Genomic DNA, 24757 nt, shown 5'->3' on the forward strand with positions numbered 1-24757 from the left:
GGTGACATCAGCCTCCCCCGCCTACGGCCACATCACCCTGAAAGCGCCCGATCTCGGAGGCTAAGCAGGGTCAGGCCTGGTTAGTACCTGGATGGGAGACCGCCTGGGAATACCACGTGCTGTAGGCTACGGGGGAGGCTTATGTCTCCTGCTGCCGACCTGCATCTTACACACCACTCAGCCGTCTGTGATGGAAATGCCGTTTTTTAAACAGCCGTTTGTGAGTAACCATTTTTAAAATAAAGCTGCTTCGTAACTGATCCACAATGAGCACTTAGAGTTGTTTTTGCTTCACCTTTTGTACATTCCGGGGAATCTACTGGAGTTCCTGTCTTTGCCTGGATCATCTACCCTATGAAGGGACCTGCCTATTTGACCATCTGTTAATTCAGCGGTCCAGTCCTTAAAGTAAGCGAGGCAATTGCTCTGAAGGTGGAGGGTCTGTCACCATTATCTTCCTTGAATTGTGCGATTGTCACGTGGAATCCTCTTGGTGCTTGCTGGGACTTTTAGTCCTCTTCCCCTCTCTTGTAGGACTTTTTTGTTATTGCTTTTTTAATACTGCATTTATCATTGTATTTTTAATTTACCTGTTCTTGCACTGCACCTTACATTATGCCTTTTACTTGGATTATGCGATGATCTTTTTGTGCTAGCTGCATTCATTTTTAGGTTATTTAGGAATTATTTTTAGCGCTGATTGCTTTATTTGTTCCAGAAACATGCTTGTAATCCAAAGCAAATTTATTCATATAAAAATGATTATGGCAATACAAAATACAGTATAAAGTGTACTGTAAAAAGAAAAAAATTAACCTGCACTTCACAATACAGTGCTGTAGCTCATATCAATGGTACGAATACTGTACAGTACCTCTGTGGTGAAAAAAAAAAAAAAAGGAGGATCATATCGTGAGTGGAATTCCTTTTTTTTTTTTTTTTTTTTAAATTTTAAAAATACTGCTCGTATATGAAGACAGCACTCGCATATCAAGTCAAAAAAATATATTTTATTGTCCTGAAAATGGCTCATATACCACGTTACTCGCAAACCAAAGTATTACTGTATGTGTTATTTTAGGGGGAGGCCGTAATAACGCTTTAACAATACAAAAAACAGTGAAGGTCATCCTTTCTTTTGCTATAATGCAAATTTTAAGCAATTATTTATCTAACAAGAATCCTAAATCTAACCAGTCTCCATAAAAAAATAAAAAACTATACACATACTCACTGGTAAGAAGAATCTGGAAGTCAGGTGAGTGCAGCTCACACAACACAACAATAGATCCACAGTCTTTATACTAAATGTTGTGTTATGTTGTGTTGTGTAATGTTGTGCCTCATTTACAATATGGTTTTAAAAAAATGCTTATAACTGAATTCCAGTGACCAGGCAGCCAATGCATCTAATAAATGATAGCCGAAAACCTTTGCTCACTGACCCAATAAACTGCCTGATGCCTTCTACTTTGCATCTGCTGGCATTTGAATTTTCCAATAAAGCTTATGTCAAGCCCAAACTAATTTTTTCTAGCTTTGGATGGCATGAGGAACAACCCCCCGTCAAGTTTTTACTGCTATCCAGGGTTCCATTGGAGAGATTAACCCTCAATTCCTATCCTGCTGGAAACTACTTCACCAGACATGAAGTGAAAGAAAAACTTCAACAGGGACATCATAGCAAAAAGGAAGAGTGTCATGTGATATACATCAAAAACCCCACTTTCTTAATTGACACAGGAGAGTTAAATTGTAGACTATTGAGATGTCCAAAAGCAATCCCATGATGGGCGTGTAACAGTAAACAAAGGCCAACATGCCCAACCGGAGCAGTCCTCTTAATTGAATAAGTGGAGGAATAACTGGAAAGGCCCTTACAGGGCTGCCTGTAGGACTATCCTAGGCCAGCATCCACAGAGACCTGAACCTGGTAAAACCTAGGGAGAATGTATAAGCAGAAGACCAGGTGACCGCCTTACAGACTTGGAAAACCAAGACCTGATGTTGAAAAGCCCACAAAGCACCAACACTTTTGGTGGAGTTCACGGACATGACTGGTGAAGGCCCATAGGAAAAGGTGGAACTCTACCTTTCAGGTCATACACCCTATAGGTGTAATGATATGTCGCATCCACCTAGCAATTGTGGATTCAGAGGCAGCCTGACCCTTCCAGGAGCCTCCAGGCAACACAAATAAGGAGTCAGATTGATGAATAAAGGCTGTGGTTGTGTGGTAAACTTGTAATGGAGAACAATCCCCTTAGGATGTTTTAGAACCAGACAAAAAAGGCAACACTATTACCAGAATTAAAAGAAACGCAGAGACCACCATGGCAGGAAAGAGTTTTGTGGTCTCAAAAAAACCTTGTCCTTGCGAAGTACAAGAAACGGTTCCTTACAGGACAAAGTCACAAGCTTAGACACACTTTTAAATCAAGGTGATATGCCAGAGAAACTCCCTTTGAAAGACTGACAACACCAGTTGTAGGTCCTATACGGTCAGCAGGAAGAATACTGGTGGAAAAATGCGAGCCACCCCAGCTCAAGGCTGAACAGCCAACATTGCAAAAGGCTAACCTGGTACCGGTGCTTAGAGACACAAGGCTAAAAAAAAAAACTCATGCCAGGGCTGTGTCCATGATGAGGCCCAGATATTCCAGGCAGTACTATAACTCCAGGGTCGACTTCTTAGAATAGAGGACGCAGCCAAGTCCTACAGGACCTCACCATCTGTTGCACATTGGCCCGGATACCATCTCCAAATTGCTCCCTCAGGTGGAAATCATCCAGGTACCCCACAATGGGAATCTTTAAAGCTTGCAGAAGAGCCAAATTCAGGGCCAGCATCATTGTGAATACTCACAGTGCCGTGGCCAGACCAAAAGTCAGAGCTACAAACTGAAAAGGTTGTTCACCCACCAGAAAGTGAAGGTGGTGCTGATGCATGGAAATATAGGAATGCGAAGATAGGCATGCATGACGTCCACCATGGTCAAGAAATCCCAAAAAGTGTAAGCTCTTGAGATGAGTTGTCTTCTCCACCTGGGAATAGTGGATTGTGAAGCAGGATGCACTTTGCATGACGACAAAACAAAGAGAATCCATCTTTCTAACAGAGGCTGTGGCTTTTAGATAGACTCTGATTGCGCTTTATTGTGTAGATGTTGTCAGAGCTATCTCTTTTGTGTGCTTAGGACCAGGGCACAAACACAGAAGGATTGTGCCTTTGTTAAAGGAGTTGTAAAGTCTCGATGTTTTTCACCTTAATGCATTCTATGCATTAAGGTGAAAAACCTTTTGTGGTGCAGCTGCCCCCCCCAGAGCCCCCCTTTTGCTTACCTGAACATGATCTTTCCAGCGAAGAGAACAAGCTCAGCAGCTCCAGCCACTTTCTCGGGTCCTCACTGGATAGATTGATAGCAGCGGGAGCCATTGGCTCCCGCTGCTGTCAATCAAATCCAGTGACACAGGAGCCGGGGGCGGGGCCGGGTCCCGTTGTCTGTGTCAATGGACGCAGCAGCAGGACTCAGGAGCACGCCCCCTGTAGTGCCCCCATGGAATGCAGCTCTCCGTGGGGGACACTCAATGCGGAGGAGCAGCCGGGGTAGTTCCTGTACAGTAGAAAGAACCAAGGAAGCATAGGGCACCGTAACTGATGTCTAATCCAAGGAACACCTTAAATAAAGGTTTTTACAAAGGAAAATGAAGACAGAGGTTTATGGAAGAAATTGAACAAGACCAAAACCTGTACCCTCAGGCCCCTTTCACATGGGGCTGTCCATTTTGATGGACTTAGCTTGCTCAGCAGGGATGGATCTGTTGATCCCCGCTGAGCCGGCGGATGACAGGTCTGTCTCTGCTCACTGTGCAGGGACGGACCTGTCAGAGCCCCGCTCTCCTCTATGGGGGATCGCATGACAACGGACCGCCTGTCTGTTTTCATCCGATGCACCAGACGGATGGAAAATAAATAGGGTTTCCATCTGTCTGCATTTAGCAGATCGGAGCGAAAGTCAGCAGACTTGTCACCGCTGACATCCGTCGTTCCACAGAGATGCATGGAGCATCCGTTCAGGTCCGCCTGAAAAACTGATCTGAAAAACTGACAGGCGGACCTGAACGGTCCGCATGTGTGAAAGAGTCCTAAGAATACTTAACCCCTTTGCGCCAGCGCCTCCTGGCCCTTTAAGAGGTTTCAGATACCGGGAGGCAGGTCGGAGTTTATGATCATGTGACCGCTGTGATTTGCGGTCATGGTGATCACATGAACAGAAAGCTCCCAATCACTTCATGCTTTCCATTGGCCGCCAGTAATGGAGTCGGGAGTGCGCAGGGCGCGCGCTCTCGGCACAGATGTGTCTGCTACTTGGTACGCAAATATGTAGCCAAAGCCCAACCACCAAGAGGCCGCAAGTTTGCATATTGTGGGCGCCTAGGGGTTAAGTTCAAATTCTGGCAAAGTCCTGATTGTAGAAAGGACAGAATGCAAGGCACAGACAATCTCTGATTGAAATACTTGTGCTGACATCAAGCAAAGAAGGATTTTTAGGTACAATACTACATTTTTCTGCAATTGGCTTTTTTTGGCATTAAGTAGGATTGACAGAATTAGAGATGCCCCTGTCAAAGACATGGGTTTAAAAAGCCATGTCATTTTTTTTTTAATCAGGTACATTTTATTTTATTGAAAAGACAAAAGATATGACAGTGTACAGACAAGGCCTACAAGCCTAATATAAAATAGTGCAGGAGATATATAAAAGCTTTAGACATATTAATACATGGGGCATTCGCACCCAATTAGCAACTTTCCATACATACACGAACATCTGGTATATCAAAAATCTAAACAGTATAAAACAAAAGAAAGCCAATAGAAAAATGAACAAAACAACTACTGGAAAAATAAGTATATGTAGACCAATAACCACACTGCGCTGGCACACTTGGACCAGACAATGAGAGGAAACAGAACCCACTCTGCATCTGAACATAGTGGCATGTGCGTGCCCTGTAGCAACAACAGAATGTCCCACAGTACCCTCTAATGCAGCTAGAACCTGCAGCTCACAGACCTGGTGGGGAAACCTCAGCCCGTGCTTTTAGTCCCACTAAAGACAGACCAGAAAACTGCCACGGCTATAGAACATTGAGGCTCAGTAGAGAAGCACAGTTAAAGTATATCTATGTATTGAAGCAGAAGAGCTCTCTCAAGAGAAGAGACCGGTCTATCACCTAAGGACACCAGCAAAAAATGAGACAATGTTGGTAATAGCAGAGGTTATGCTGGTCAGTGTCAAGCTTTGCGATTTGCCATTGTCTAATCACCTAGTGGTGGAGTATAACCCAATAGTCTAAGAATTAACTCCCCTATGTCATGTGATGTATGAAAAAGAAAAAAGCGAGGTCTCATGGAGCAGGGTAAGATTTTGGGGCTATAAACAAGAGGGCATATACAAAAGCTGTATTATACAATTAAAATTGTACTTTTCTTCTGCGTGTTGCTGATGTAGAGTTCCCCTCACTTCCTGCCTGCCAAAATGTTGGCACATTATCATTTCCCTTTGCTACAATATATGTTAAATGCAGAAGCACCATACTGTTGTAGTTTATATTTGTGCCCACATTGCTTTAATTAAATTCCCAATTCTACCAAACAGCTGTTTAAGTAGATAAAAATCATAATAAAACAATCTAAATGTTCTGGCAATTCACTTACCTGAAAGTGAAGGATTATGGTCCAAATTAGCCCAAGGGTGAGTTTTGGGTTCCCATCAGTGATATCGTCATTCCGGATATTGACCAATTTCACCTATACACAAACATGTAAAATGGTATCTTCAAGATATTGCAGACCCTGTTAAAATGTTAACTTATTGCTGTCCCTCTATGACCTCTCAAAAATAACAGTATGTTTTTTTACTCAAAAAACATCAAAGTCCAAAGTGTCTACTTCACAGTAGCATTGTGATATATCTGTGTTCAAAATAGAGTAGAGTAAATATTGCCTTTTAAATAATTCCACCATAAATAATGTAAAAAACGGTGATCCAATCTTCCCCAAAAAACTAATGATTCTTCAACACACTACCTCTAGTGCTCAAGTGATCCCTCTTCCCTTACAGAAACGCACTCACCAGAGTGCCATGCCTTCTACTCTCATAGTTGGCATAGCTCGCTTGCGTGATTGAATACCAGCTGTCAGATCTGTAAACATTACCATGTTTCTCCATCAGACACATAACTGGCCATTCACATATGAGAAAAGATGCCCCCAATGAACCAACCAATACCAATAAAATAAGCAATAACATAGACCTTAATTTAAAAAAAGTAGAAAACCATTCACAAATGTAAATTCAACTGTGCGCTTATCAATAAAACCGACTTGAAATGGCATCGGGTCATCGCCCAGCATGGTGATAAACTGAACAGGCTCACTACCTCCAGACCCCTCAGACAACGCTCCGCGTCACTTCTGGTTCCAGTCCTGATGTCACTTCTGGTCATCACGTAGCCACACCCCGATGCTCACTTCCGATTTTATCAGAACCCCGAAAGGCGTCAGGGCGTAAGTAACGTCCAGACCAGAAGCGACGTGGAGCACTGTCCAAGGAATCTGGAGGTGCTAAGACTGTTCAGTCTATCACCATGCTGGGTGATACCAGACGCCATTTTAACTTGGTTTCATTGATAAGCGCACAGTTGATCTTTAATTCGTGAATGGTTTTCCACATTTTTAAATAAAAGGTCTATTTTATTGGATACCGTACCATTGAAGGCATCTTTTCTCATAGGTGAATGACCAATTATGAGTCTGATGGAGAAACATGGTGATGTTTACAGATCTGACAGCTGGTATTTAATCACACAAGCGAGCTACACCAACAATGAGAGTGGAAGGCATGGCACTCTGGTGAGTGCCTTTCTGTAGAGGAGAGGAATCACTTGAGCATGAGAGGTGGTGTGTTGATGAAGAATCGTTTGTTTTCTAGGGAAGATTTGATTACTATTTCTTACACAATTTATGGCGGACCCATTTAAAAAGGGATTATTTACGCTATTTTGAAGACAAGTATATCACAGCATTACTGTGAAGTGGACAGTTTGCGGTTTTGAATTTCTTGATTTAGGACGGTGGCAGCAGTGAAATGTGATTAATGATTTTTATTCACAATTTTTTGATAGTTTTTTTTTTTTTGTGGTTGCCCCTGGATGATGTGACTCTATTACGAAACGCCGCGTAGGGCAGAGCGACGTGTTCTCGTCACCTCCCATTTCTGCTGTTGTTTCCAGTAGGACGGGCTGCCTGTGAGCTTCCGGCCGGCTCTCCAGACTACACTACATGCCTACTATTGTCTACTAACATGTGAATTTAACTTTTTACTTATCCAATAAAGTCAATGATTTTACACTATATGGAGTCTTTTTTCCTTCTATAACTATATCTGCAATGCTGTGGGCTGATGTCCGAGTACCTGTCAGTGTGAACATCCTTAGCCTGACCCTGCAGTCTTTGATGTCCCATCTCGGTATAAGGTCTCTGATCCATTGGTCGTGGTTCGAAGCAGTATTAATAAACAGCTTTCTCTGATCCTCTGTAACGGTTGATCATGAGTTTCTGGTAAGCAGCTAGTCTGATTTCACGGTGGTGGAGCAAGCACGCTTTTTTCTTCTCACAGCAAGAATTTATGTTTTTTGGGACTTTTTTTAAGATATTTTCATATCACTTGGGTGATTTATTTTTTTTTATATATGGACTTTTTATTATCACTCTGAACATTTTTTTGGATTGATTATTCGACATGTGTTTTGTATATTATGTATACACTAAAGGGGAACTCTTCACTTAGTTCTAAATATTTGGTTTGGTGATTATGTGTATGATCACCAATTTGTTTTAGCGTGATTCAACCCCTCTTTTTTCTCATTTAATTTCACTGTGTTTGTGTTACATAGAGGAATCGCAGCTTTAATTGTTATTGTTTATGTATTTCACCGTAGCGCAGTTATTCCCCTCATTTTTCTTATCAGATTTTTCACAGTTGTCTGTACGTTTTTATAAAGGTTAATTCATTGGATACCTTACAGCGCAGGGATTCATTTGCATCTATGTTTATTTACTATTTACTTACAAAATGACCACACGCACTGGGCCGAGGTTACGGGGAACAGGCCCTTGTGCTCATCAACAAGGACAAGGTGCTTTGCCAGGAGGGTTGTTCTAGGTTGGGAAATCGCCAAGCTCTCCCACAACCAGCCTGAGCAAGAAGCTGTCACATTTAGCAGCAATAGTAATATCATTGTTAAATGTATCACTTTTTTCTGAAACCAGAGGTTTGGAAAAGCTGAACACCTATTTATTTTGCCTGTTTGCCAAACTTCCAAATATGCAAAATTTGGTCCCAACATGAGTTTGGACTGAATCAGGAGCTCATTACTATTACTGATTATTTCAGGACCGTATGACATATTAGGAAGGGGGAGTGTACTTTTCTGTGTATTCTGTTTTTGGCTCCATCTCCCTCCTGCAGTCTCTGAGTTCCTTTGCACTTTACCATAGCTCACAATGTAGGAAAGTGTATGGCATTCCTGTTTAGCCTGCTGTTAGAGAAAAAGAAAGGCATATTTTAACCTCAAATGTTCCCTGAAGCTGCCTCTATTCCACTATCTTTTCAAAAAGCTTTCCTTAGGCCTGCTGGTAGTTTCTATCCACAACTCTATTCAATCAGTCACTCTCAAATTGCCTCCCATAATAGCATCTCTGATGTGGCAATGCAAAAAAAAAAAACAGAATACATACCTGAAGTGTTGGCTTGATAGCTAGCCACAGGTTTTAGATAAGGCTGCTTAAAAATCAGGAGAAAGTTTTTGATACAGCCGCAGTGAATAGTGTTTGGCAGGTATGCATGCATGCATACACACACACACAATTTTTCCCTAGATATTTTACAGGGACTGTATGAAAAAAATAAGAAAGCCTGCGGGTCGATCGAAAAAACAAAACAAACAGATTTCTCCATCAACACAAACAAGTTGGATGGTGGATTCCCCCCCTCCAATGGGACTCATCACTGTCAGAATAAGACTGATCAGCGGCTGCAGGCACTAATCGAAAAAGGTTTTTCCACCATGTTCCTACAACGTAAGTTAATCAACCAATTGACTTATTTCGAGCAGGGATGGCCACACATTGATCAAAATTCGGCTGGTCCCTGCTAAACCGGCTCAATTTTGATGTGGGGGGCAATAGGAGACATTTCACTTGAATGATGAGTAGAACCCAATAAACATGCATCTAGTAAAAAGAATGGTGTCTTCTTTGTGATAGTAAAGACAAAATTTGAGCCCATCACTCATGAATTACCTGACGTTGTTTGAGGAAATCCAGCGCAATCTGCACGTTCTGAAGGCGGTGGAATCGCATCCTACCTTTCTCTCTGGGCTGCAAAGCAAGGTAAAGAATTAAGACAAAGAACATAGAAAGACCATATGAACCTGGAAAACTGAGCAGCAAGCATACTAGAAGAGGTTAGAGAGCTAGAAAGTTAGAAATATGACGACAAATGAACAGAAAGAAAGGGACCTACATAGAAGAGACACTAACAAAAACACAAACATTTAAGAGGCATAAAAGATGAAAATAAAATTTAAAAAGACATAATAACATAATAAATGAAAAATTAGAAATAACAGTTATGTATAAAAAAAATGCATAACATTGTGAGGCAAGGACAAAAGCAAGTGACTACAAACAGGACAATCAAGTAGTGGATGGTGGGAAGAAAATAATGATATGTGGATTAGGTGACAACTCACACCTTTTGTCTCCCTATCTGGGTACAAAGCTACTGTTATTTGTAATTCATCCCGTGCAGTGACTGAGGGAAGGAGATGAACAAGCACATGTGATTACATGTACATGTTTTGAGCGTTCCCTTCATGCGCATGCTAAAAATCACACAGCACACATCCACCTCCCACAATGCTCCTGTGCTGTGCCCATAAGCAGATAGCCCAGTGCTGGAATCGATCCTCCCACTGGGTTAGCTGGCAGAATGGTAGCTCTAGTGACATACAGCATCATCAGGGTTGTCCTCTGAATCCTCTCTCATCAAAAGGCGTCGGGATGGCTTACGGGCGAGTCGTAGGCTCCGGGGAGCCTCGGGGTCCTTGTTCTGATGGACATGGCAATGAGACTGTGAGGACAAGGGAGTGAATCAATGGCAAAGCACACAAAGCAAGCAGAAACAGATACTTACTAATCGAACGCCAGAAAGGACCTCCAAAAGGGAGATAAGATTGTGTCCATCCCGTAGATCTTCATATAGATCATTGATGTGCTTGCGAACCTGTCAAAATGACAATTATTGCTGCCACTGGTGGCCCAGACATATGCACAAGATAAAAAGGCAGACAGGTGAGCTTTGTTTAATCTAGATAAATGCTTACTGTGTATTCTGTTTGCATATCCCAAACCTCACATATCTTTCTGAGGTAACATCAGCTATAAAGCCCATTTCAGACAGGGCACACCCTGTTCAGCGGGGGATCTCTCCGCTGAGCAGGAGGATGACAGGTCTGTGTCCCCTCCGCTATGCAGGGCAGACACAGCTCACTGTTATCTATGGAGCGTTCGGATGGAAAGGACTGCCTGTCCACTTCCATCTGTCATTCGATCCATTCCGTTTGTTTTTAGAGGACTGGATCGGATGCCTGCGGGTGTAAGCAGACACATGTCCGCTGACATCAGCCACTCCATAGAGAACAATGGGTGGTGCGATTGGGTCCGCCTGAAAAACAGGCAGGTGGACCCGATCAGTCCGCTGGTGTGAAAGGGCCCCAAGAACCAAGTTTGTGCCTAAAGCATATCCAAACCCAAGAACAAAATTGCCATATTTTGCAGGTTAACAGTCCACACATGTGCTGGCTGCATTGCTTTTCCTTTTCTTTTTTTTTTTTTTTTTTTTTTTTTTAGGTTTTTAATCCTTCATTTTCACTTTGAAATCTCACCTGTCCTAGGGTAACAACATTTGTTTGCTATAATTATGAAACAGCAGCATTGTCGCACAAATCTATAAGTTCCTAATTTTTGAGTTTAACATCTCTCTCTCTCCTCATTTACATAACATAGGAGGTGTAAAAGTTTGCAGCATAAAACTATAGAGACTGATAACATTTGAGATTTCAGTTCAGCACACAAGAAGTTCCTACGACACAATTCCTGGCAGGTCAATAGGTATTTTTTTCTGCACTTGAAAATGTACATTGCTCGAGAAAGAAAACCAGTGCAGCCACCACATATAAGGACTGGAAATCAGTAATTTTGTTCTTGGGTTAAGATATACTTGAAGTACTTTCTGGTCTTAGGCCCCAGTAAAATTCCCCTAAAATACACCCCCCCCTTCTCTTGCCCTACACAGATGACTCCAATTGTACAACTAATATACATTTGATTGGTTGCCTGCTTTGAAACACACTGCATTTTATTTAGTATGGTCGTGCATAATATCTTATACAAATCAGTTGTACCACTGGTAGTTTTCCTAACTTCTGATTGTGGAATGGTGATTAACTGCATATAGCAAATAGTTGCTGTTCATTAAAGATGATGTGAAGTATACACTGCTCCTTCATAAACCCTCCTTTTTTTTTTTTTTTGCTTAAGAGCTACTATTTATCACCTGAACATAATTCCTTCATGACAGTGCATAGCGGTAAGAACAGCAATGATGGCTGGATTAAGCAATAGTCCATGTAGCTCCAGCCTTATAGGATTTACTTCCCCCCAAGTAATGCATGGTTTTAAATGTAGATATTTAACTAATATAATCCTGCCAGTGTAACGTAAATATATTTTTATGTTTTTTTTTTTTCCTAAACATGTTATACAAAGTTAAGGTAATAAGCTGGCCATATGCTTTTTTTTTTTTCCTTCAGCCCTCTGGAACTAAGTTTCCTACATTCACACAAACCTCGCAAGGACACTGTATTCTGACAGCAGCACCCACAGCTGTCAGAAAACACTGAGCAGTAGCTGCAGCTACTGAAGAAATTTTTTCAGCGTGTCCCTTTAACAGACATCGATCAAATGATCGATATCTGTTGACAGAGATGGCTATGCACCGTTCAAAAGTTTGGCCAGTCCTTGCTGAACCGGACAAATTTCGAACAGTGTATGGTTAAGCTTTACTTTAAGAAGAGCAATTCTACCTATTCTACCGAAATTCAGGCAGGAAAAAAAATAGATGATTTACCTTGATGAGATGTTTATTGACCCACTTAGTGAATGTTTTCTTCTGTACTCTGTCTCGTTCATCTGAAAAAAAGCAAGGAAGAAGGATTAGACACACTATCACCCAATTTAACAAGCCCTTAACCAGTAAGGCCAGTGTGTGACCTCTCACCCTAGAGAGAGACTTTCTCCCACCCTCTACAGGAAAGAGATTATGATAATCCAGCAAACCTTCCTACTGCAGCCCAATCTCTGCCTGGATTAAGCGGCAGTCACAATAATCCAAAGACAGAATTTTGGGCTCAAATACAGATAAGGGATGTATCGTAGAGGGTAGGGGCTTGAAGGAAGTAAAAAGCAAAGAAAAGCCCACTTAACGCAAGAATGACACGCTGTCATATACAAAACACACTGAAATAACAGGTTCGTCCTGTCTGAGCCTTCCTACCACCATCGTGACACATGCACAAGTTTATCCTCAGGATGTGAACGCAGCAAACGGATTATTGCTAAACCTTCTGAGGTTTAGGCATGAGGGGGAAGTGAAACAGGCAGTTATCAATGCAAAAAGAACACATTTCTTTCCCACTTCCGAAGACATACTGACCCATGCAGCACATAAGGCACACCAGGTTGGAATTGGAGTGTATCGGTCTCTTGACATGCCACATGTCAGAATTTTCACTGCACCTTGCTTTAACTTAGGGCGACAGTCACCAAAGACTCCGGCAGCAGCAACTCTTCTCTAAGCTCCTCCTACATCCTGAATGGAACCCCACGTGAGTTCTGAAATTAGGGTGCAGAAATGCAAATCCTAAACATGCAGGAGCTAGGTGTTCTTCTGTGAGTTATCCTTTCCAAGCCAGGAAGCTGTTCCAGCCTGCGGCCACCTGAAATCATCATCATCATCATCCTCTTCAGGTATGCACCCGCCTCTTCCCCAGCAGGGATATTCTAAGGAAGCCCACCTTGACCCTCCCCTTATATCCACATCATCCCAAATACAGAAACAGCCTCTAGTCAAATGAAGAGACAAGATTGAGCACTGACACTTCTCCATAGAGAAATGTGGGGGAGGGATAACAACACACTCTGCTATATACACTGATCCTGTGTCCAGCTTATCACAAGCTGAATTCCACACAAGGACATAGTGAGTGCTGCACATCCATCTGTCATCAGAGTACTATATAGGAGAGGCACAGAGTCCACATTTTTGCAAAGAATATATGGCCATGTTCTACAACAGGTCCAGGATACGGAACTGTTATCACCTACCAATCATACCCATATCCAGTAAAAATAGATATGTCATTTCATTTCCTCATTTCAGACTACTAAACCGCGTTTGACATTATACCATAAAAGCAATATATAGCATACTATAACAATTTAGTGTAATATAATAAAGCCAACTATATAATAATACAATAGCTTTAAAAAAATATAATTTGGCTTAAATCTTCAGAATGTCTGCTATATTTCCTTATATTAACATCAAGGATTCCTCTATTCTAGTGAAGCCAAACCGCAGAAACTTCTTAAAGGGCCAGCTTACAAAAAAACATGTATAACTGATCTATTTAGACCAGTCATTTATTATGCTTTTTATTTTTATTTTTTACTTTCTATTTATGACTGAACATAAAAGCCTGACCCCAGATTAAACTACTACTTTTTTTTTGATAGAGTGGGGTTTAGATTAGAAGCTTGTCCCGTAAAGTTTTTTACCTTAATGCAGTGCTTTAATTTGCTTTGAATCTAGGAGCCAGCTAAAAAAAGTAAGGAGCCAGTTTGTGTAACATGTGTATTGCAATCAAGGTTTTCATGTACAGGCAACCCAACGCATGCGTTTACATTTATACATGCATATATGTGGGGGGGGGGGGGCCCTCGAAAAAAAAAATTGGCATGGGGGGGGGGTTGTTTATGTGCTTGGATGTAACTTTTATTTTTTACAATTAAAAAGAAAACATTTTTTTTCATCACATAGGGGACAGTTGGTGACAGGTTCTCTTTAATGAGACAAAAAAAAAAAAAAAAGACAATGCATGTCTCCCCTGTGCTCCACTAAACATAATGCAGTTCAGATCTCACTGCATTACATTCTTTCCAGGCCATGCTGGCTGGAAAAACTGTCAACGGGGACCGGAAAGCGAAGTAACACACGTTGCTTCCGAGTCAGGAACAAAATTGGAAGGAGAGCCGACGTGCATCTGCTCTTCTAGCTACACTCTACCCAGTGGTGCCTGCTCTGCCAGTCCTGGGCCAGCAGATGGGCAAGCAGGGGCCCAGGATACATAGTGGGTAGCGTACGAGGGGGCAGGCACTTTATCCGTGTGCATGGGAGCAATCGGACGGCAGACGAGCCATCTGAATGCTTCTGACAAGTGAGGTAAATGTATAAAAAAAAAAAAAAAAAAAAAAAAAAAAAAACACGACCTGCCTAGCTCCCGGAACTGAATGCCCCGGATGTCGGGCGATACAAATTATGCATCCTTGCAAAAGTGAATGGGCTGACAAAAGCCCAGGCACCAGGACGCAATTTCTAGCCGCCTGGGATTTTCTGGAACCTGCTGAGCCCTGCTTTAATGCATTCCATGCATTAAGGTAACAAATCTTCTGGGTGCAGCTTCCCCCCTACCACCATACTAACCTGAGCCCCATCTCGATCCAGTGATGTGCATGAGAGCAGCGATGCTCTCCCAGGTCTCTCTTTTCTCATTGGCTCACACAGCAAAAGAAGGAGCCATTGGCTCCTGCTGCTTTAAATTACAGCCAATGAGCTAACGAGAGAGCTGGGGGCGTGACCGAGTGCCCCCATATCAAGAGGCTTGTTATTGGGGGATCTCGTGGGGGGGGGGGGCGAGGAGCACCAGTGGGGGACACAATAAGAGGGTTGTGGTTGCTCTGTGCAAAACCATTGCACAGAGCAGGCAAGCATTAAAATTTTTTTTTTCCTTCTTTAGAATGATTTTTAGGTCTCAACATGGTAGATTTCCTTTCCCTTCTTGTCCCAAAGACAGCCATTACAAAGACAAGAGTAGAAAAGAGAAAGTCACCCCACATGGGATGAAGATTACAGCAAAAGTGTCAAGAACTGGTGCAGAATTTAAGAAGTAATTTGGAAAGGGTATATATGCCTCACTGGATTAAGATTTTAATACCAGGATCTGAGGATAATTCAAAAGCCTATAAAAAGCACAAGGACGGGCATGACTACATGATACAAAAACAACAGGTGTGCTTATCAATCCCTATATAAACAAAGCTGGACACATTCTAACTGCCAATGGTGACTGAAAAAAGCACAATCAGGATAATCGGCCCAATGCTAGTAAAATGCAATGTAGGTTGCGGGGCAGGTAACCAACAGAGGATGATGTGCAATCTGACAAATACTGAGCCAACAAGCTGCTACAGGTGGTGTGGGCTCTGTTTGGGGTCAAACAGTAGAGCATGGAACTCTAGGATTATGACCTGGCACTACCATTTTGAGTACTACCCTGTTTCCCCGAAAATAAGACCTAGTGTGATTGTCGGTGATGGCTGCAATATAAGCCCTACGCCCCAAATAAGCCCTAGTTAAAGTCCTTGTAGGGCTTATTTTCAGGGTAGGGCTTATTTTCGGGGAAACAGGGTAGGGCTTATTTGGGGGTAGGGCTTATATTGCAGTCATCACTGACAATCACGCTAGGTCTTATTTTTAGGGAAACAGGGTAGCTACAGATTTTTCCCTGAAGGCTGATGGATTGTAAGGACCTACTCACTATCTCAGGTATGTGCACTGTATGGAACTGTGGTTCTATAGACTGGCTCTACACCTACATACATGTTGATACGCACTAGAGCAGCCTTTCTCAACCTTTTTACCCCAGAGGAACCCTTGAAATAATTTTCAGGTATTGAGGAACCTCTGCCAAAAACAATAAATCAGGGGTCAGTGGGAAAAATGCCCTTGGTAAAGAATGCCCCCGGTTAAATGGTGGTCAGAATACCACCCTTACAGACCACTAAAAGAGCATTGGCATCCTGCAGCTGGCTCTGCTAAGTGGTGTGGGCCCCAGAACTAGGTAGGCATCATCAGTTGGGGAGGTCATTCAGCCACAGCTCAAGGAACCCCTGGTAACCTCTGAAGGAAACCGTGTTGAGAATCGCTGCAGTATAGCATTATTACAATTTTGAATACATAGCTCAATTTACAAAGGCTTATTAAATGTTAGCATGCATTTTGCTTCTTTTTTTTTTTTTAATTGTTAAAAATGCTGCATTGTGAATTCAGGACTAACGGTATTAATCTACATACAGATAGTCTGTGTCCACTTTTTATTTACAGAGACCTTGTCATTATGTCCTACTCTGTCAACAAAACGCAGGCCGGTAATCTGTAGTAGGTATAATAAGGCTATGTTAACACTAGTGCGATTTCAGATGCGACTCGAGCCACACAGAAACTCATGACAATGAAAATCACATTTTGTTTTCAATAGTGCCCGTTCACCTCAATGCGACTCAGCACAGTGCAATTTTGGAAAAGATTTCTTGTACTACTTTGGTGTGATTCCAGTGCAGTTTTGCCCCTATAGAATTTGCAGTCCTTATCAAAGTTGCATCCAACTTGCACTACATAATCTCATGGAAAATTGGATCAAAGTTGGATCACAACAGTGTGAATCTAGCCTTAAAATAGCACTCCCTGCTGCACCAGTTTGAGAGGTATAATTTCAGAAATAGCAGCACTGCTACTCTGATAGATTATCGTAGCTTTCTGTATTATCGAATTGTGAAACTTTCGAAATTTGCTAAGTGGATGGCCCTGTCAGCCTCCTGCATAGCATCCGTCAAGTGAAAAATCAAAGGAGCCGGATGGAAATTTTCAAATGAACAGCAGAACAACAATGGGCACAGTGGGAGTATTGTCTATCAGCACTGTAAAAAAAAAAAAAATCTAACAGTGTATGGACAAGCCGAAATACGAGACCCCCAAATTCCACCCTCAGAAGAAAAAAGCCGCACTGCTTATGAAAAACATATAATTTAAAGAATACAACATGAGAAAAAAAAATAATACCCCAAGCCCAACTTGTGCGGCGCGGAACACCGCATTTGATTTGGATAGGAATCACACCACATTCCTATTGAAATCACATGCGGTTCTTTGCAGTGCAATTTGAGCCCAAATATATTTTGTATGGGCTCACCGCACGAAAAAAGTGCAGGCCTTTTTTTTTTTGCTGCACTCGAATCGCTTTGGGTGTTCCCACCCATGAAATCTAATTATTGCAATCTCACTGCATTTTCCAACCTGTTTGGAGGTGTCATTAATTTAACATCATCAACACTGGTGACAGATCGCATGAACGGAGTGCGAATTCAAAACGGTGCGGGGAAACGGCCAGGATTCACTGCGTTTCTCGCTCCAAGTATAAATGAAATGGGCCAAAAATTAGCAGAATTTTGTTCAAAACATTTTTTGATTTTTTGAACAAAGGAGCTTCTAAGAGTGTATGTGGTTTTCATTCTGGAAAGTTCACCAATAGCAAATCAAATGCTAAAAGCAAAAAGTACCTTTGAACAGCATTTGTCAAATTATTAAAAGTACTGAGAAATGCTGTATTAACATTCAAAAACATCTTAAAAAACCCATGCAACTCAAATGCATCCCTCTAAAATAAAGATACCAGTTGAAATTGGTATATAAAGCAACAATCACATGCAAATATTGTAATCACACTATAAATTGATTGCACTTGTAAACTTCCCAAAGTACTCTGAAAAGGGCACCTACCAGAGGAGAACCCAGGTTCTAGAAATTTAAAGTGTTTGTAAATCTCAAAAAATAAATAAAAAATAAAATAAAATCACATTTGTCTCTTTAAAGTTTAAGGCAAGATAAATTGCATTGTTGTGATACTGCAATATCACACACTTCATTTCATGTAGTATAATACCTGGTTGATCCTGCCTGTGCCTCTGTTCCTGTGAGTAAACTGACCATGGCAATCATCACTGCCTATCCTTGACAACCAACCAGTTTACGTCTTTTGTCATACAGCTCTGTAAGAGCACAGCATGTCTATATCCCTCTTGCAAGTAAGGCAGTCTATGTAAAGCCATGCCCCTCAGCATCTCTCCTGCCTTGATTGACCAACGATTCCCCTGCAGCTGCTGCTCCCCTCCTCTTTGTTAAAGCTGCTACTTACCAATCAGGTTATACTCCACCCAAAATATTTTAATAAAAAGAATATTAAGGATTGTATTGCACATGTATAGGTTTGGGAAGATTGAAAACATATTTGTTTATTTTGATGTAATATACATTTTTTTTATTTGACGTGACCAGCACAGCGCCAATCAGCACTATGCAGACACAAGGTCAGAGTGTACCGATTCCTCTGCTGATGTTACATCAATGAGGACCTCCTCCCACAGTAATCCCTTGTGCTCCGGAAAGAGGAAAAAAAAAAAGAAAAAGTGACCACACAGAAGCGACACATTTAAATGATATTTAGCAATGTTATTTCAAAAATTATTAATAAGTCATTGTTGAGAGTTTACCCACATAACCTTAGGTGACGTCATATGACGTCCTTAGGTTGAAGTGGAGATATCTGAATGATGCCTGCAGGTTTTAGAGGGAGGAATAGTGCCCCATCAATGGGGAGTGCCCGATAATCGGTATCAGTTGGAGCAATAGGAAAGAAAATGGAAAAAAAGGCAAGCAAAGGGCCATGTCCGGCCCCAGGGCCACAGTTTGGAGACCATTAATATAACATAATAAATAAAAATAGTGTTGCAATGCTTCAAAATAACTACCAATATTAGTGGTTATAATAACATAAAAAATAAAATTGTATCTATAACGAAAAAAAGTCCATTCAATCCAGTGCTAGCCAAAGCCCCGATAAAAGGGCAAAAAATAGAATAAAAAAGGCAATGAAATGATATCTGTGACAAAGTTCTTTCACTTCACAGGGGTTGTGGTATGACAGACCTCAATTTTGTCACTTGAAGTGGAAGGACTTTGTCACAAGTATAATTTCATTGCTAGTTTTTTTTTTTTTTTTGCCATTTTATCTTAATATAATATTATTTCTATTTTCTGTTTTGTCACAAGTTTTTTAACCACTAATTTTGGTAGCTATTTTAAAGTAGCGCAACACTATTTTTTATTTATTACGTTAGGTTGCTATTACAATGCTGAGGTTATAAAATGAAATGTATGCTGTGACCATGGAACTCCTCTAACAAATATACTGCAATACTAGAATACTAACACAAAGGCAATAAGTGCTGGCATTACAAATCAAAAAAAGCTTCAATGAGGTAATGATGGCATCCACAGGATAGTTTTACAAGTATTGTGGTATCTAACCACTTCCTCAGAAGATTGTCAAGTTGATCTAGTTATTACAACTGATAAAAAAAATATTCTTATTTGCAGTTGTTAGTTCATACAATAATTTCAACTGGTATCTTATGAGCAAGGCCTCATTCACCCAAGAAGGGGCAGACAATCTAATTCTGACTATTGGGACACAGCAGCTGCACGGACAGCATCCCTGTGCACACAGCCCCTTCCCGAGTGTATGGTTAGCCCCATGTGAATGAAACTTTACATAGCTATTTTAATTGTTTTTACATCTTAACGTGTTGTATGTTTTCTCATATTTTTGTATTTAAAAAAATAATACATTTTACATGAGGCAAAGTGCAGTTGATTTCTGTAAGGAAAGTCAGCCAGTGAGTTACAACACAATGGGGGTTATTTACGAAAGGAAAATCCACTTTACACTACAAGTGTACTTGGAAGTGCAGTCGCTGTAGATCTGAGGGGAAGATCTGAAATGAGTGGAAGCTCTGCTGTTTTTATCATCCAATCATGTGCAAGCTAAAATGCTGTTTTTTATTTTTCTTGCATGTCCCCCCTCCTTAGATCTACAGCGACTGCACTTCCAAGTGCAAAGTGGATTTGCCTTTCGTAAATAACCCCCAAAGGCTGGTGTCTGGTGGGATGACAGCAGTGCCGATGTGCTGTACTTTTTTTTCCCCAACACACACCACATAATGCGGTGGTGTGAACCAGCCGGGTAGGAGGCAAGGCACTTCGTCTTGTCTTGCTGTGGAACTGCACTGGAAAAGGACAACCAACTCAGTCCTACCTTACCTAGTGGGAATGTACCCTCAATGCAATGCAGTTGTGTGAACCGACCAGGTAGGAGGCAAGGCACTTGGCCTTGTCTTGTGGTGGAACTGCGCTGGAACAAGCCAACCAATGTAGTCCTACCTTACCTAGTGTGAATGTACCCTCAATGCAATGTGTCCCTTGTGGTGCTGTGTCCTGGTTTAGCAGAAATCTTCCTCCTCCAATGCCCTCCTGAACATTATGTTGACAGGTTTGGGGCTTCAGAGGAGGAACCTTTCTGCTAAACCAGCACACAGCACTACAAGGGACACATAATATTTAAAGCAGGACTTCAGCCAAAAGGGGAAGTTCCACTTGTTTGCATCTTCCCCCCCTCCACTGCCACATTTGGAATTTTTTTGGGGGGAAGGGAGGAATGGGTACCTGGTTTTGACAAGTACTGTCAGATGCGCTGAGGCTTCACTGCCTGTTTCCCTTACTTGAGATGCTGGCACCTGAATCCGAAGCCGATTGAAGAATCGGTTCAGGTGAGGACTAAGGATGAGCTCAGGCGTGTTCACACACTCCACGTGCAGAGCCCGCCAGGAAGTCGGCACGGCGCTGCGCTAATCACAGGCAGTGAGACATTTTCCCGATGTGCGGCTGCAGAGATCAGGAAACGTGTCTCTGCCTGTGATAAGCGCAGCGCCATGCCAACTTCCTGGCGGGCTCTGCACGTGGAGTGTGTGAACACGCCTGAGCTCATCCTTAGTGAGGACATCGCTGGATCCCTGGACAGGTAAGAGTTCTTATATTAACCACTGGCCGACCGCCTTCCACATATATACGCGATAAAGCGGCTCGGTTGCGCAAACTGACGTACCTGTACGTCGGTCTGTGCATGTGGTGGTGTGGGCATGCGATCGCGGTACAGAGAGGCAAAACGGGGATCTGCCTATGTAAACAAGGCAGATCCCCATTCTGACAGTGGACAATACTGAGATCTGCTGTTCCTAGTGATCAGGAACAGCGATCTGTGTTGTCCCAGTGAGCCTATCCCCCCACACAGTTAAAACACACCCAGGGAACACAGTTACACCTTGAGCGCCCCCTAGTGTTAACCCCTTTCCTGCCAGTGTCATTTATACATTGATCAGTGCATTTTTTTTTTTAGCATCCGGGATACCCAGAAGTGATGTGACGTCATTGCTTCGATGTTACTATATCATAGAGCCCAAAGCGGATAGGGTCTAGGGTTGTCCCGATACCACTTTTTTAGGACCGAGTACAAGTACCGATACTTTTTTTCAAGTACTCGCCGATACCGATACTTTTTTTTTTATGTCACGTGACAGTTTTTTTTTTTTTTTAACAATGCTTTCTTTTTTTTCGGGGGGGGGAGGGGTGAAGGGTGTCTGTGTGTTTTTTTTTTTTTATTTACAATTTTTATTTTTTACAATAATATTTTTTTTATTCATTTTTGCAACATGTTTTTTTTTTTTTAATCAGCCCTGTTGGGGGGCTTTGGTGAGATATCAGGGGTCTTAACAGACCTCTGATATCTCCCCCTTGAGACAGAGAAAGAGACAGAGGATAGAGATTCTCCAGTCCCTTTCTCTGCAGCCTCAGCTGCACTGACAATGAATGGAGAGAAGACAGCGGCTCCTCTCCATTCATAAACTGACACATCGTAATCACAGGTGATTACAATGTTTCAGTTATGTGAATGGACAGAGTCAGCTGACTCTATCCATACACAAAGGAAGGAGGAGGAGGACGGCGGAACGGAGGGGACAGCGGAGAGGCAGAGGAACGGAGGAACGGAACGGAGGGGGACAGAGAAGGAGAGGGGGACAGAGGAACGGAACGGAGGGGGACAGATAAGGAGACGGGGACAGAGGAACGGAACGGAGGGGGACAGAGGAACAGAACGGAGGGGGACAGATAAGGAGAGGGGGACAGAGGAACGGAACAGAGGGGGACAGAGAAGGAGAGGGGGACAGAGGAACAGAGTGGGCATGGAGGAGGATGCGGTGACAGTCAGCGGTGATCGCGTGGGGAAGTTACAAGCACCGATCACCGCTGTATGTCACTAAAGCCGCGGGGGAAGCTAGTAACTCCCCCACACGCCGATCACCGCTGACTGTCATAGTATCGGCGGAAGCATCGGGAGCATTTGCCCGAGTACAAGTACTTGGGCAAATGCTCGGTATCTGTGCCGATACCGATACTAGTATCGGTATCGGGACAACCCTAGTCTCAAGGGTTGAGATCCTGGTACAGCTGCGGTGTTAGAAGGGGGGCAGCTGGTGGGGAAGTCCGCTCCCATTGCCAATCAGCTCTAAAAAATAATTTGGTACTGTACTGGGGTGATGCCAGCAGCTATCATTCTGGATTAACCACTTGAAGTCTAGCACGTACCAGGTTTGGCACTGGTCGGCAAGTGGTTGAGTAAACATAGGCCTTAAGTCCTGTTGTGGGCTGACAACACACAGCATTTTAGTTGACCGATTGGTGTCAGCTCTGCCCACTGTTTTTTGACAAACTACTCAACCAATTCCACTTTCAAATCTCTACAACTTAAAGCAGCATTCAACCCAAAACCAAGAATGCAATATATTACCAAGCCCTTCCTGTGGTGACTGTGTGGCATTCATTTTCTTTTTTTAAAGGTTATTAATCCCGCTTTCCACCTGGTGATCGGACCAGTAACACACCTCCTGTATTAAGAGTGCCCCCACTCAGGATGAAGAAGCACAGGGGCACCTTTGGACAGCAGCATTGTCAGTCTGAGGGGAGGAGAGTGTTAAATGTATTAGCAGATTTAGAACCACTAACAAATTGAAGCCAAACTCCAGATCACTCTTTATAAGCAGTTAGAGCAGGGCTTGACAAATTTGCTTAGAATCTAGGAGACAGTTTTTCTTAACCACTTGCCTACTAGACACTCTTACCCCCTTTCTGCCCAGGCCAATTTTCAGCTTTCGCTGTCATACCTTGAGACAATTCAACGGTCATGCACCACTAGGGTCTCTGTTTTTTAGTAGAGACCCTAGAGAATAAAATGGTGGTTGTTGCAATATTTTATGTCACACTGTATTTGCGCAGCAGTCTTTCAACCGCAATTTTTTATTTTATTTTTTTAAATACACTTTAATAAATAAAATTAAAAAAATAAACAGTAAAGTTAACCCAATTTTTTTGTATAATGTGAAAGATAATGTTACGCTACGAGAATCGTAATCTTTATTCTAAGCAAATAAATTGTGATTCTCATTTTAGCCAGAATCGTGCAGATCTACTGGCCGGATTATTGGATGGAAAGAAAGCCTAAAAAAGAAAGCAAATGCAGCCACCAAGTCTTGGAATTGGTAAGTTGGAATACAATAAACGTTTGCTTTTGTGTTGAATACTGCTTTAATGGCTGATCTACCCAATCTATTTGTAGTCTGTGTATAGAGGACAGCGAGCAGCTGTGAATTTATGAAAAGATCAGCATGTTTTTTTTGCAATTAACAGATATTACAAAATACTTTAAATTGTATATTTAATAGGCCAAAAGGGGCCAGATAAGATAAGTTTATTGCTAAGATTTACTATGCCCTGAAAAAGTATTCATACCCCTTGAAATTTTCCACATTTTGTCATGTTACAACCAAAAAAGTTTATGTATTTTATTGGGATTTTATGTGATAGACCAACAGAAAGTGGCACATAATTGTGAAGTGGAAGGAAAATGATAAATGGTTTTCAACATTTTTTTTACCAAGAAATATCTCAAAAGTGTGGCGTGCATTTGTATTCAGCCCCCTTTACTCTGCTACCCCTTACTAACTAATTGCCTTCAGAAGTCACCTAATTAGTAAATACCTGTGTGTAATTTAATCTCTGTATGAATACAGCTATTCTGTGAAGCCCTCAGAGGTTTGTTAGAGAACCTTAGTGAACAAACAGCATCATGAAAGCCAAGGAACACACCAGACAGGTCAGGGATAAAGTTGTGGGGAAGTTTAAAGCAGGGTCAGGTTATAAAAAAATATCCCAAACTTTGAACATCTCACAGAGCACTGTTCAATCCATCATCCGAAAATGGAAAGAGTATAGCACAACTGCAAACCTACCAAGACATGGCCATCCACCTAAACTGACAGGCCGGGCAAGGAGAGCATTATTCAGAGAAGCATCCAAGAGGCCCATGGTAACTCTGGAGGAGCTGAAGGAATCCACAGCTCAGGTGGGAGATTCTGTCCGCAGGACAACTATTAGTCGTGCACTCCACAAATCGGGCCTTTATGGAAGAGTGGCAAGAAGAAAGCCATTGTTGAAAGAAAGCCATAAGAAGTCCCGTTTGCAGTTTGCGAGAAGCCATGTGGAAGACAGTGCTCTGATCAGAT

At 42.1% G+C, this 24757-nt stretch overlaps 1 protein-coding gene, 1 long non-coding RNA gene and 1 pseudogene across 16 annotated transcripts in view; 2 read left to right on the forward strand and 1 right to left on the reverse strand.

Moving 5' to 3' along the window:
* Window positions 1-24757, reverse strand: part of MACF1 (microtubule actin crosslinking factor 1) — a 437650-nt gene that overhangs the window by 283919 nt on the left and 128974 nt on the right. For all 12 annotated transcript variants that reach the window (XM_073615331.1, XM_073615324.1, XM_073615314.1 and 9 more), the window contains 4 exons: window positions 12261-12322; window positions 10266-10355; window positions 9371-9448; window positions 5723-5815 (listed from right to left, as the gene is read on the reverse strand). In XM_073615331.1, coding sequence (XP_073471432.1) covers window positions 5723-5815; window positions 9371-9448; window positions 10266-10355; window positions 12261-12322 — 323 coding nt within the window. The remainder of the gene's footprint in view (window positions 1-5722; window positions 5816-9370; window positions 9449-10265; window positions 10356-12260; window positions 12323-24757) is intronic.
* LOC141131031 (5S ribosomal RNA) lies at window positions 20-128 on the forward strand (annotated as a pseudogene).
* Window positions 12567-24757, forward strand: part of LOC141128191 (uncharacterized) — a 46095-nt gene continuing 33904 nt past the window's right edge. For 2 of the 4 annotated variants that reach the window (XR_012241655.1, XR_012241656.1), the window contains exons 1-2: window positions 12567-13159; window positions 23646-23734. This is a non-coding gene — a long non-coding RNA (uncharacterized lncRNA). The remainder of the gene's footprint in view (window positions 13160-23645; window positions 23735-24757) is intronic. The other 2 variants (XR_012241654.1, XR_012241653.1) reach the window with 2 other exon arrangements.

Source organism: Aquarana catesbeiana, linkage group LG02 (genome assembly GCF_042186555.1).
Source record: "Aquarana catesbeiana isolate 2022-GZ linkage group LG02, ASM4218655v1, whole genome shotgun sequence".
Lineage (NCBI taxonomy): Eukaryota > Metazoa > Chordata > Amphibia > Anura > Ranidae > Aquarana > Aquarana catesbeiana.